Genomic DNA, 13,610 nt, shown 5'->3' with positions numbered 1-13,610 from the left:
AGAAAATTTAATGAATACCAATAAAACAAACAAGATTTCATCAATCTCACCTTCAATTCTTTATTTTAAGTATATAATTTACAGAATTACCGTATTGTGAATTTCAAAACTTACAGTACTTTCAACTGAGACTTCATCCCTAAAACTGCAATAGGAATGCTTTTCATATCCTCAGAGCAAAAAACTAAAAGCAAACAGATGAGAAAAATCTTTAATAAATGCTGAATAGGATTAAGATTTCAGCAGTGAGTTACAAAAAGGTAAAAGTCCATTTTTAATAGGCAAAATTTCTCATTTATGTTAAGCTAGCAGTGGACACCTGAGGTGGCAACTGGTTTCCTTTCTTCCTTAAAGGGGTCCTATTATGAAAAACATATATATTAGTGGACCTCCCTAACCCTAACAACTCCTAAACTGCACTAACAAAAAACCTAAATGAGACAGAGGATATTCAGTTTATTAGATTGAGAGAAATTAATTCATGCAAAAATTTTCAAAAAAATTAACCAGGGTTTATATATTTTTCTAAAAACAGCCTTCTGTGAACACAGTATCAAAATAAGATGAAGACGCTAGTTGATGGATAATTATTACAAAATTATTTTTTAAAAATCTTAATTTCGCACATTTTCAGCACTCTTTAGCAAATGACACATGCTTCAACTACAGACATATATTGACGACACATCTCTCCAACTAACAGTATAAAAACAAATTAGAAAAAAGAGCTTTAGACAATCTCATGAAAAACAGCATTCTCAAATTAACTTGTCACATAAATGAAATACACACTTAAAAACAAGAGCACAATTACCTCTAACACAGTGTAGGACTGAAATAAATAGAATATTTAGACACTAATCTGAGCTCATCGGTTTCCACAGGTATGATTGTCCAGTTATGTAGAGGATGTATGCATCGAAAGATCTCAGTTTCACATTGAGGTGACAACAATCACTCAGCCAGCTTGATGGGACGTTAGATGTGCTTAAGGGTTATTATTAGTGGAAGTGACTGTTTCCTTCAAAATTTTAATTACTACAGTCCATGGAGGTGCACCAGGTTCCTTTCAATGAAGCTTGGACCAATGTAGAGGATCTTAAGACTGCTTGACCTTGTTCTTTTCCTGGTCATTGATGTGCTGCTCCTCTCTGCTCTCCTCTCTTTCTGGCCGGTCATCACTCTGGCGGGCAATGAGCAGTCGGCAGGTGAGTAAAATGCCAAAGACCAGAGCGTGGGCATACCGTTTCAGGGGGTCTCCCACTAGCTGGTGGAAAAACAGAACGGCCAGCATGACCAGCAGCAGCAAAAAGTTGGCCACATCCTTCGGCCTGCCCGGCACCAGGGTGAGCACCACGCCGCAGCCCACCTCCAGAGAGCCGATGATCTTACGCAGAAGTACCGAGCTGATCCCAATCTTTTTCAGGCCTGGCAATGCCTTGGCATAGCTTTTATATGCTCTTTTCTGGAAAGGAAAAAAAAATCATAAAAGTGAGAAAAAAAGACATTGGATTGTCAGTAAATTCACAATGTGAGGTCACCTCTGAGAACTGTTTCTATTCGAATGGCTTTACTCCCTCTGCATTAATTTTTTTAAATATATATATATACTGGAATGATCCCCTAGGGGAAATTAATAGCACACTCTAGCATGGCTGTGTCTTGACTGTCAGATGCTCCTTGGATGCTATAGACGATTGCATGATGATAACGTGTCGGATTATGTTGGCGTTTGCCTGGAATCGGATCCATTCATGTACCGTTCGGGCCATTTCAACATCAGCATCCCCAAAATTTGCACCGCCATTGATGCAAAGCTAGTAAGTTGCTCCTTGTGTTAAACGACCAGCTTTGACAGCATCTCCACGTTGCATAGACTGGGATGAAATGTATGAATCAGCGCATATTTAAATGACGTATTGAGACAAAGATGCATCCACCACGTCCTTGTTTCTGCTAGCTTAGCCTGATTTTGGGTGTCAGTGCTGATTGATGGACGCTATTTGTCCTAATATTTAAATTTGTGTTCTTATTTGTTGTTGTTTTTTGTTAGCTTCACAGAGGGCAGCTTCAGTTTGTCACTATTTAGGTCAGCATCTCCACACACTCGCGGTGAGGAGCCATCCGAACAATGGCTTCGTCGGTCGGTCGCTTAATACTTACTCACCATTTCACTGTATGCGTCTTTACTTAGTCTGGGCGTCAGCTTAATGGTCCCCATGAAGACGAAAAATAAACCTAACGCGAAAGACAGGGCTACGATGGTTATCGTCCTTGGTGAGGCCATCTCCGCCTTCGTGGATGCGGCTGCAGGAGCTTCCCACCGGGCTGAATGAGCGTCGGCTTGTCAGAGAAGATGCGCCAGGGGGATGGGCTTCCGGACGGACGGCAAAGATGGCGACGCGCCGGTCCCGCCCACCCTGGCTGGACCGGAAGTCACGGGCGCAGCTGAGGTCCAAACCCTACAGGGGTGCAGCCTGCAGCCAAACCATTACCCCACCAGTGGAGACGTGTGCGTCAGTCTTCATAGGCTCTCACATCTTGTATTCAAGGCTTGTATTTAATAAGAGCGGGGATACAAGGGCTGAAATGGGAAAGGATGAGTAGCTTGTGGCGCCACTGCTCCTCCATATGGGCAAAGGTCAGCTGAGGCTGGTTTGATTCAGTACATTTGGTTAGGATGTCTCCCAGGGGCCTCCGGGGGCCGGGTATTTCTGGCATGTCCCACTCAGAGAAGGCCCTGGGGTATATCCACAGATGACACATCTCAGGTGCACCCTGCAACCCGGACCTCGATAGGTGGGAGAAAATGGATGGATGGTCTAAATTTACATGAATTAAATAACCAAACTCTAAGGCATACGCCGCTGCTCATCCATAGAAATAATAAATACCATCTAGATAAGTCACCAGTGTTTTGGGATGCAATTCTACAAAAGTGGCGAAATAAAACTCAACTTTTGGGACATATGAATCAACACAATGTCTGAAGAATAAAGAATGATCAGAAACGTTCATCCTACCTCCATAAAAATGGTGGCATCTTTGCGAACATCTTGGAAGTAGTGTTGATTCCTCATGCACAGGAAACCTGTAGCATTTAGAGGATAGATAACATGGATTCCAACAAGTATGAGGAAATTGTGAAAGGGAATAGCCTGTCATGTATGAGGAAGCCACTCCAAACCCCAGATAAATATTGTAATATTGTGGAAGATTGGAAGGCTGGGTTGAGATTTACAGTTCTGTTATTCTGTCCTTGTCTGATTTTTAAATATGATTTTTACTTTGTGTTTCCTGCAGCTGTGAAGAAAACACAAAAGGCACTTAACACAAGTAAAAAAAAATTTGACAGGTGACAAAATATTTATTAAACCATTTCGTGCATTTTTTCATCAACTCAACCATATCACATGTTCTATTTGCATTGTTAATCACTGGAACAATTTCAACTATATGTAAAGGTTAATATCCCTGAGAGTCACAAAGTCCATAGATTCATTCAAACAAAAGGTTTAACATTTTGGCCATCTCCACAGGAAATTTATTTTTTTATACATACATATATATATATACATATATTTGGGTTTTTTTCTTATTTATATTATTCACATTTCTGTCATTAAATTATTATCCAGACCAGCCCATCATTACACAGCAGAATTTTGAGTTTCACTCCAATGCATCAGGAATCAAGTCTGAAAGGATTTTTCAAGAAAGTGATAAAGATACAGCAGTAAAAAAACAAAACAAAAAAAAAACCGGTGTGAGTGTGAAGTGATGCAGCGACCATTAACTGCTGCCGGGGAACACTCCTTTAGCATCAGCATCTCACTTTCCTTGATCTTGGCGTTCCTTCAGAGCCAGTATTGCTTTTCGGTAAAGATCTGTGCAAAGATAGATTAATTTTATCACAAAGTTTAGACTCCAAGGTATTATAAGACTTGATTTGGAGATAGAGGAAGTGGAAGAGAATCACCAAAGGTTGTAGACAAATCCACAGGTTGAGAGTTAGCTCCAGACATCTCCTCTGTATTGATCTTGTTCCTCCTTTTTACTTTGACAATTTTCTTCTTCTTCTTTTCCCCTTGAATTACATAAAGAAATATTGGACCTTTATTATTGAACAGCAAATAGCTTAAAAATACTGACAATTAACAACAGATTTTTACCTTTGTGTGCCTTCTCGCTATTGTCGGGTGACTTTGGCACAGACTGAATTTCTTCTTTAACCCTTGTTTTTCGTTTTGGTTTGCCTTTTTTCGTTGGGATTAGGGCACTGCTTGCTTTCTCCCGATGACCAGAGTTTTCTTGCTCCCCCTCATGAACCTCCACCTCCTCTTCCTCCTGATCGTTGGTGTCTTGTAGATCCATTTTATTTTCTTTGTCTTTGAATTTCTTACTCTTCTTTGTCTTCAGTTTCTTTTTCAGGGTTGTTTCCTGTGTTTAATTCAACACGTATTTATTGTAACATCCATTATGATAGAGGACATCATGTTTATGACTTTACAAAAAAGAGATAAAAAAGAAACTGCAACTAGGGTGAGATATAGAATAAGGTCCGTGTCTCACATTCATTCACAAACTACAGTCTCAATGATGTTGTTAATGCGCATGAATGCCTTTGTAAAAGTGGAATAACTGGCTTCTAGAAAAATAATAGCTTTTGGAGATGTGTCTACACTAAACAAAAAGTAGTGAAGGTGTTTATTTAACCTTTTGCAGCATATTTCTAATAGGTTGCAGCTTTCCTTCGCCCTTGATCTTTTTCTCCTTGTCTTTTGGTTGATGAATCCTGTGAAGATCTGATTTGCTAGTTCGCATTCTGGAAGGAAAAAACATTGAACATAATAAAACTTCATGAGTTTGCATGTATGATATTTATGAAAAATAAAACTAATATAAATGTGCATTTCTTACCTTTCCCCCTTTGTTTTCTTGTGTGTTTTCTCTGTTTTCCAGTTCTTTTCGGTTTCACTTGGTTCCAATGGCCTGTTTTTGTCCTGTGCTATACGAGTACACAACTCTGGGTAATCTAGACAAACAGCACGCAGCAACCAGCGAAGGCCACGTAGAGTCTTCCTGTCCGACCAGCGTCGCAAGTCCATTAAGGCCGAACAAGGCTCCTGATGGAGAAAGGAAAAGTCTTCCATTCTACCTGCAGCTTTGCTCTGGTTGTTTTGTTTAGTACATGACTGTCCTGGTGACATTAGGGAAGTTTTAAGTTGAGAAAAACACTCACAATATGGCAAAGAGAACGGCTCTGATTGACCAGCTTCTCCAGTGACAGGACCTCAATCAGCTCACTTCCAAGAAAAGAGTTCATTTTGTCCTGTTTGTTGGCCAACCTAAAAAGATAACGTGGTGAAACACGCATATTATTTACCCAGTGATCGGTTGTTCTGTAATGCCTCTAAGTTGCCAACAAGGGGCAGTGTTTACTCTTCACATGATGTTTGATATGAAGTTGGACATAATTACACTAATAAGGGTTTTCCTGACACCCTTGGGTTCTTCAGCACATCAGCAAGAACCTCCTTGACTTCCTTTATTCTGTGTTTGTCACTGGAGTCCACAACAAAGATGAACCCGTGGGCCTCCCCATAGAGCTCCCTCCAGGCTCCTCTACACTCGGCTGATCCTCCCACATCCAACAAGGTGACTGAGTAATTCTCCACCCTCATCTCATTTCGAATGCAACCCTGAGTCGGTCCTGTTTCCACGCTATGGGGGGCTGAAAAGGGCAAAGCGACTTGATCATTTGTTGTGTTTCTTCACTCATCCTTTGAAATAAATAAATTAGCTTTAAAGTCACCGTTAAATTACCTTTTAACATCCCTCTAATGGAGGATGTTTTTCCTGCTTTGTCAAGACCAACCACCAGAATGGTTACTTTCCTGCAAAGGAGCAATCACAACATGGACATTCAATAAAAGGGATTGTTCATGGTTTTCAGATAGCCTTGTATGAGATTTACTTGCATGTGTTTGCATGTGTTTGATATCTAACAGGTTTTGAAGTTATGTGGAGAGGTAGATCCAGGGCCAAGGAAGAGTCTGATTTGTACCTGACAGGCTCCTGTATCTTGTTTATCCAGGTGCAACAGTTGCTCATCAGATTGAACATGTTTACTTGGGCTGATGCAGGTGTACACAGTGGCCACCATCTTCTCTGGAACTGATACCTGCAAACAGATGGTCAAAGCTAGTATGATTCATGTGGTCTGTAGTGACTTTAAAGTTGGTAAAATATTCAGGAAATGTCTCAACCTTTAAATTCCACATATCTGAAATCAGCTTTCATTTAGCTTTCTTAAAAAGTAAATGTCAAAGCTCTGTCTATGATAAGGATTTTAAAGTATTGCTCTGGAGTCAAAAACAACTCATCTTGATATCATCTTGTATGATAATGATATAGGAGACCAGTATAAAAACATTTCTGTAGTACAGTCTTGTAGTACACATACAACAGGTGAGTCTAAAACCATATGCTAAATAAAAACACCCGCGGATCATTCAGTGATTTAGTCAGCGCATCTGTTGAGGCTCTCTAATCTGCTAAAGCCAGTTTCATATGGCTTGTTTTGGTGCCATTGTTAACAAGCTGACCTACGTATATTTCTTTAGGCTGCAGAAAGAAGGGAGGACAATCACAATTTTCACCACAGTTGTCAGTGTTTTCATGAGTATTTTACTCAAACATTTGGAATTTCAGAGTACATACATATAGTAGTAAATGGATTTTACTGCAAACACACTTCATGTCATTATTAGGAAATTCATCATTTTGAATCAGAAATATTTCTGTATTCGTTCCATCTGGTGATCAAACCATTAAATGCTGATTCTATAATATATCTGAGTGATATAGAACATTATTTTTGGGATTTAGTTAAATAAATACTGATATAAAATTAAGTAAATATAGACATATTAAGATACATTTTAAGAGTATGTACTTAAAAAATGTAACAAACAAATTTTACCCATTGAAGCAGCCAAATGTTTTACAGTGTGACAAAACTCCCTATAAGCTGTAAAAAAAGATAAATAAACAAATGACATACTTAAGATAGATTACTTTGTTTATCACTATTTTAAAAGTGGTAGTAGTTTAGTAGCAGTAACTTAAAATGCAAAGCATAGTGAACCAATTGATATGTGCACAGACAGCAGGCAAACTGAACGTGACAGTAAAAATCTGTGAATAAATTATATCAAAGCATTGCAAACTCAGTGAACACTTAACTATTGATCCCAGATGCCATTACTTCACCCATTTTAATAAACAGCTAGGAAAAGTAAAGAATACTCACAGAAGTGTGTCTATATCCATGCATTTGTTTTGGTGCTTGTCTCCACTAACATCTTGTACCAAATGGCTGCAGAAATAATCAGGCTCACACTAAGCCTTTGGTCACCCCATGTGGGAGGTGCTACCTGGGACAAGTTATCCTGGTGTTCCAACCAATCCCAGGATCTCCTCAGCCAATCACCAAGCTAATTGGATGACGTTGTCCTAATGGGGGGTCAAAACGAGGTACATATATCTGTCTGAGTGCTAACTATATCTCATGGTGTGATCTGTGACGCGCTGAGAACTGTTGTCATTGTTGTTGACGTCTGAAAGTGGTGTCATGCTGAGTGTCTGGAGAGCTTTTTTCTGAACAGTTTTAGTCAGTTACATCGATAATAATGCTGTAACTATGGTAACAGTTGGGTCCTGTGTGTTTACACTGTAACTAAAACATGCATACTTAAACGATATGTTGTGATGATCACAAATAACAATATTTAAATGGATGGAAATTGAAAATCAGTGATGAATAAGTGATCTCCAATGAAGCATATTTCATGACATGTGAATCTATAATAATATTTCAGTTTATTCTATTTTGAAGGTGACTCTATTATCAATTTTCCAGAGACAACAGAGAAAAACTGAAATATCCCCCAAATAATCATCATAGATAAGAGAAAGAAATAAAATAAATGAGGTGATAACACATTTCACAATATCATTTTTAAATGTAATTTCACCTATTTTGGGTAATAGGTGAAAAGACATTTACAGAGAGCACATATTACATTATGTTATTAATAAAATAATTCAGATAAGATAGTCCAAGATTCAAATCAATTCAATTCAAATAGCTTTATTTATCCCAGAGGGGCAATTGTAAGTTGGGCATGACAGTTGCTTAAAAAACTTAACATAACAACACAAGTAGCATACACACTGTACACTCACACACCAATCAACAATAAACAGGACACACAACCACATTCAGCCCATGAATGATTTATAAGTGCCTGGTAATAAAGTGCATTAAATCTTTTTCAGTATGAGAGGGTCAAAATATTCTGTAATACAGCACCAACCACCAGGTGGCCTTGTATTCAAAAAATCTATTTGAACTGCCAGCAGTTCCTAAATACAGTGCCTTCACATCTCATTAAAAATAAAACTTCTATATTCTGTACTGTTAGATGACCCATGGTGAATGTATACTAATTGGTGAATGTAGCTAAATCTTAATATCTTAACAGCTGGACACAAATATTTTTAACTTCTGTCCTCTGTACACATAATTTCATACCATAGTTTCTATGTAAAAGTAATGGAAAGAAAGCAGACAACAGAGTGAGAAGCAGAGCTTCTGCTAAAATGATATTACATTTTAAACAAATTAATGTTGATGACAGCTGCCAGAGGCATGGATCAATGGTTAGTGTCAGGTCTTATCTCATTATGTCATTAAAGCAATGTCCAGTCAGGCTCTGCCCTCCACTGCTGAGCAGTCTCAGACTCTGACCAGAGCCCTGCGTCAGCTGACACACACACACACACACACACACACACACACACACACACACACACACACACACACACACACACACACACACACACACACACACACACACACACACACACACACCAGTGTGTGTAAAAACCTAAGCAGCTGAAGACACCACATTCCCATCTGCTCCTGTTTTCCACCATGCAGTTGTGTTTTCAAGACCTCTAACTGCTGATTCTGTTTTACCGTCAGACAGCCTCCTGACATATTAACACTAAAGTCCAGAGTTAGATGAGATGATTGGGATCCTTGTCATATTGCTATGGTGAATCTGAAGTTACATTCAGGAGATGGTTTGACATGCTGAGCATTAAGAAAGGCAAAAGGAGGAAATGGCTCAACCCAGGAGAAATAAAGAGGCCAACTGGGACACAAAGTTCAATAATTAGCAGTTTATACCTGGATTATATAAAGTGAAAAAGACGTATGTGTAAAACATGTGTGTAAAACTTGCATTGTTTATGAATGGTCATGTGACAGGAAACCACCACTGGAACCTATGAGAAATGAACGCAGCTGACCAAGAAGTTGTCATAAGACAAGTAATATGGCCAATATTTTTATACTCAGGGTTTTGTTTCAAGACATAAAATAAAAATGCACTGCAAAACAAGTATTAAACCACATTAAAAAAACAACTCAACCCTTGTCAAATATTTTTTGAGCGTGTGCATACATTTAAAAAATATCTAGCCCCAAAGATATGCATTATTCTGCTAAAAGTGACGGGACATTGCTCTTTGGTAGCCTGCTGCTGTAACTTTAAGCAGATACTAAGACTGAAAATGGAACTCAGCTGATGTGACCAAACACACTTCCCATTAGGAAATATGTAAGCATTACTTCACCATTAAATATTTTTCCCTGAGTCGAATTAGATAAACTTTTATCTGCAATGGCAATTCTTTAACAATGAAAACAAAAACTACCCTGTGTTGAACTGAAAAGTGTTGTGATGTTTCCCGGTTTCTGGTCTTTATGCTGAGTTAACTATTGCCTGGGTGCACCTTCTTATTAATAGTATAGACTTGACAGTGGAATCTATTAATCTTGGCTGTAAGGTCAAGGCAAGTAGGAAAAATAGACTATTTCAGTCTCCTGTAAAAGAAATTTAAACACAGACAAGCAGTGTACAGTCTCCCTGCCCTGGCTGGTGACGTTGTGTACAGTAATTAAATTTATGTCTTCCACCTCCTCTCGGCTCCATAGACTCTGTAGTCTGATGTCACTGAACCACACGGCTGGCTCACCAAACACACATCAGTAATGACAAGATTTCATGTGCTGTGTCAGCCCCTTACAATGGCCTGTAAGGTATCATGTAATGACAATGATTGTTATCATTGGTTTTTTAGGACATCAGACTGAGGTCGGCAAGTTTGGTCTAACCAGAGAAAATGTTTTTGAAAAAGAGATTGCATAAATTATTGTGGACGTTCTGAAAAATGTAGTACTTCTTAGGAAGCAAAACGCAGAACAATTTAGCGATGGCTGCAACAGATTGTACATTAGTCCTGCACCTATCAAATAGATCATCTTTGTTTGAAAGAGTAGTTGTGTAAACATCAAGCTCATTCTGCTCACCAGGTCACAAAATGTTAATGCTGTCTAATGGACACATAGGCCTTTCAAACAGTAATGTAATGAGGAAATGTCTGAAGAACACATGAATGGGAGATAGAGTGACATTTTAGTGACGTTTATGTGTGTAATGCACCTGTTCACTCGCCGGCCTGCATGTCAACACAAGTACAAACCCGCCATGTTGGTAGAATCTAAAAAAGGAAGTGTAGAGAAACTAATCTCTATGCTAGTGCTCCATGGTGCTTCCATTTGGATATGGAAAATTGTGCGGTATAGTACACTAATGGTAGTTTAGTGACAATAAATAGATTGTGGCTGTGTACTGTATGTCACAATCAATAGTTATTTGTCTGATTATTGTTCTATTTTATATGGACTGACAAGGCTCTACAATTTCAGAGCTTTTATTGTTCCTCTAAAAGAACTACTACCTACTACCAATACTAAAAGTAAGACCACAGTTCAAGTTAGCACTCTGGGATCTGGATCAAGTGATGCATTTACTTCCGTTCCAAAGCAGAGGAAACCTGCAAAGATACAGCAGGAGGGGCTGCCTGAGGTCAAACACGGCAGCATAAATCTCTTCCCTTCATTTTTTCCCCCCAAAAATTGAATAATTCCAACCATAATATTTGTAGTATGGTTGTTTTGGCTACAGTGATTTACGATCGTAATATCATTAAATATTTCTGGGATTTATAATTCCTTCTTAGAGCAACTTAACCTGTTAGCACAGTTTAATCTCTTATAATGCAAAATTATGATTGATACCCTGCTATTTTACTGTACTGAACCCTCATCTGCACTTAACATTTGACTATTCTATTTTGACGTATTTATCTTAGTTAACATACATTTAAATTCACAAATTATAGCTACCATATATGATACTACCTTATATAAGCCCGACAGGATTAAAAGCACCCGTCATTCTTTGATTTTGTCTCATTTGACTGACATCAGCCAACAGAGTTTCTACAGTAAAGTAGTAGCCACAATGCTTTTATCAAACTTATATCACATGACCACTCCCTTGTTTAAATAACACATAGCTATAAGGGTAAAAGATTATGGAATACCATGACTAGGTCAGCCTGATCTACATTGTGGGCCTGGCATGCAGGAGTCCAGGAGACAGAAACCCAGGGCGATTAATTCCCACCATGCCACAATAGTGTGTCCACTTCATAAATGTGTAGCCAGAGGAACAATGACAAAAAAACACACAACCTGGTTGACCATGTGTAATGACCCAAATCTGGATTGACATATCTTCATTATTCGTTCCTTCATCTTCTTATCCACTCCTTCTGATTTGTTGGTTTTCTGGAGCCCATCCTAGCTGATTTACGGGCGAGAGGTGGGGGACACTCCGAGGACGGTGCACTGCGTAGCCACACAAAAGACAACCACTCATGCACACACTCACACTTACGGACACAAGGAGAACATACAAACTCCACAGAAAAAGGACTTGAACCCAGAACCTTCTATCTGAGGCAACAGCTCTACCTACTGTACCACCGTTCCACCCATATCTTCATTATTAAGAAACAGGTTTTGGCTTTCCACCACTACTATAGCAGAAACTATTGGCACCTATCACAGGCCTGTCTGTAACAAAACAGTAAGAAGTCATCTGAGGCATGATGACCTTCGACCTTGATCGTCCTTGTGTTAGTGCTGTGCTGATAGAACTTCATTGACAGGTCCTGGATAGAAGCAATATCACCATTCTGATTGGCCAGCAATGAGATGAGGAGCTAAATCCCCTTTGAATTCCTGTGTGTTTGAGTAAGTATTGTATAGTGCTACAGTGTCAACGTTGACCAGAGTCAGGAGCAGCAATTGTCCCAGGAAATGAGCAGGATTATTGCTGTAATCAATGTCGAAAGGAGGCTCCCTATTTGGGCCAATTGATGTAGGTCTGTTACTTGTCCAATGTTGTGCTTCTTTTTTTCCTTTTTTTTTAATGTTGTGCTTCTTAAGGTTTTTTAGTCTAAAGTTCATGTTAATTGCATAATTTTGCCTATTTTTTGTAAACTAAACTAGTAAACTAAAAACCCTCCTTTTTGATAGAGCCTACAATTAGAAATAACACTCACCCCACTAGATACACTGCTATAGGCTTAGGTTGCTAAGGGTATTTTTTCTCTGTCTCTCTCGTTAAAGGGAGATACTCTGAAGCTTCTGTCACTTCTCCTTTGCTTTCTTTATCTTTCTATGCTCTTAGAATTTATTACTACTCCTAGAATTTATTACTACTACTGTCAAATCACACTCTCTGTCTGCACGATACTGTCACTGTCTTTGTGCCTCTGTTCCACAGGTGGAGAACGCGGATGGAAGACAGGACACCCAAAGGCCTAGAAATCCCACCCCCATTTCAGCGACAGCGCACTATGGACATGAAACTCAAACTGGCCTATCTGCCACTCTCTCTGTCTCTTTTACTTGACCTATCTCTTTCCCCAATGTATTTCTATTTCCCAACCAACAGGTCAAGGCGGATGACCACTCTCCAGAGCCTGGGTCCTGCCAGGAGTTTATTCCTCAATGAGGGAGTTTGCCCCCACCACTGTCGCTTATTCTTGCTCTGGATGGCATTGTTGGCTTTCTATCAGTAAAGCACTTTGAAATGTCTTCAGATATGATTAAGTGCTACATGAATAAAAGTTGATTGATTGATATTTTTCTGATGTGTTGATTTCAAATCCAAAACACACCTATCATCCATTTTAGGACTAGAATAACCAGGATGAATGATATTCTATTCTAACACATTCTGAATCAGGTCTCATGGATGAATGCATGACGACTAAAGAGAGAGGGAGAGAAAAGAAGGACGGAAGTAGACTCTGGGGAAGAAGTCGAGTCATCTATCTATCCATCCATTTTCTGACGCTGTATCCGCCGTAGTGGGTCACGGGGAGCTGGAGCCTATCTCAGCTGGCATAGGGCGTGAAACAGGGTACAATCCGGGCACGACGCCAGTGCAACGAGCCACACACAAAGACAGACAAACACACACACACACACACACTCACTCCTACGGGCAATTTTGGACCGGCCAATCAACCTGAAGCACATGCTTTTGGAGAAGGGAGGAAGCCGGAGAACCCAGAGAGAACCCACGCAGACACGTGGAGAGCATGCAAACTCCGCA

The 13,610-nt window shown here is 39.4% G+C and overlaps 2 protein-coding genes across 2 annotated transcripts; both read right to left on the bottom strand.

The window, feature by feature from the left end:
- Positions 1-95: 95 nt before the first annotated feature.
- Positions 96-2,349, bottom strand: tmem35 (transmembrane protein 35). Its single transcript, XM_068326114.1, has 2 exons — positions 2,168-2,349; positions 96-1,465 (listed from the first exon to the last, which is right to left on the bottom strand). Exons 1-2 carry the CDS (start codon positions 2,285-2,287, stop codon positions 1,100-1,102), a joined length of 486 nt encoding a protein of 161 aa, XP_068182215.1. The 5' UTR covers positions 2,288-2,349; the 3' UTR covers positions 96-1,099.
- A 1,043-nt stretch (positions 2,350-3,392) lies between these two features.
- arl13a (ADP-ribosylation factor-like 13A) lies at positions 3,393-7,372 on the bottom strand. The gene is made up of 10 exons (XM_068326064.1): positions 7,316-7,372; positions 6,068-6,184; positions 5,827-5,897; positions 5,482-5,734; positions 5,243-5,348; positions 4,921-5,126; positions 4,717-4,825; positions 4,173-4,440; positions 3,980-4,087; positions 3,393-3,887 (listed from the first exon to the last, which is right to left on the bottom strand). Exons 1-10 carry the CDS (start codon positions 7,333-7,335, stop codon positions 3,832-3,834), a joined length of 1,314 nt encoding a protein of 437 aa, XP_068182165.1. The 5' UTR covers positions 7,336-7,372; the 3' UTR covers positions 3,393-3,831.
- Positions 7,373-13,610: the final 6,238 nt, after the last annotated feature.

Source organism: Antennarius striatus, chromosome 10, assembly GCF_040054535.1.
Source record: "Antennarius striatus isolate MH-2024 chromosome 10, ASM4005453v1, whole genome shotgun sequence".
Classification (NCBI taxonomy): Eukaryota; Metazoa; Chordata; class Actinopteri; order Lophiiformes; family Antennariidae; genus Antennarius; species Antennarius striatus.
This window is presented reverse-complemented; position numbering and strand designations above follow the sequence as displayed.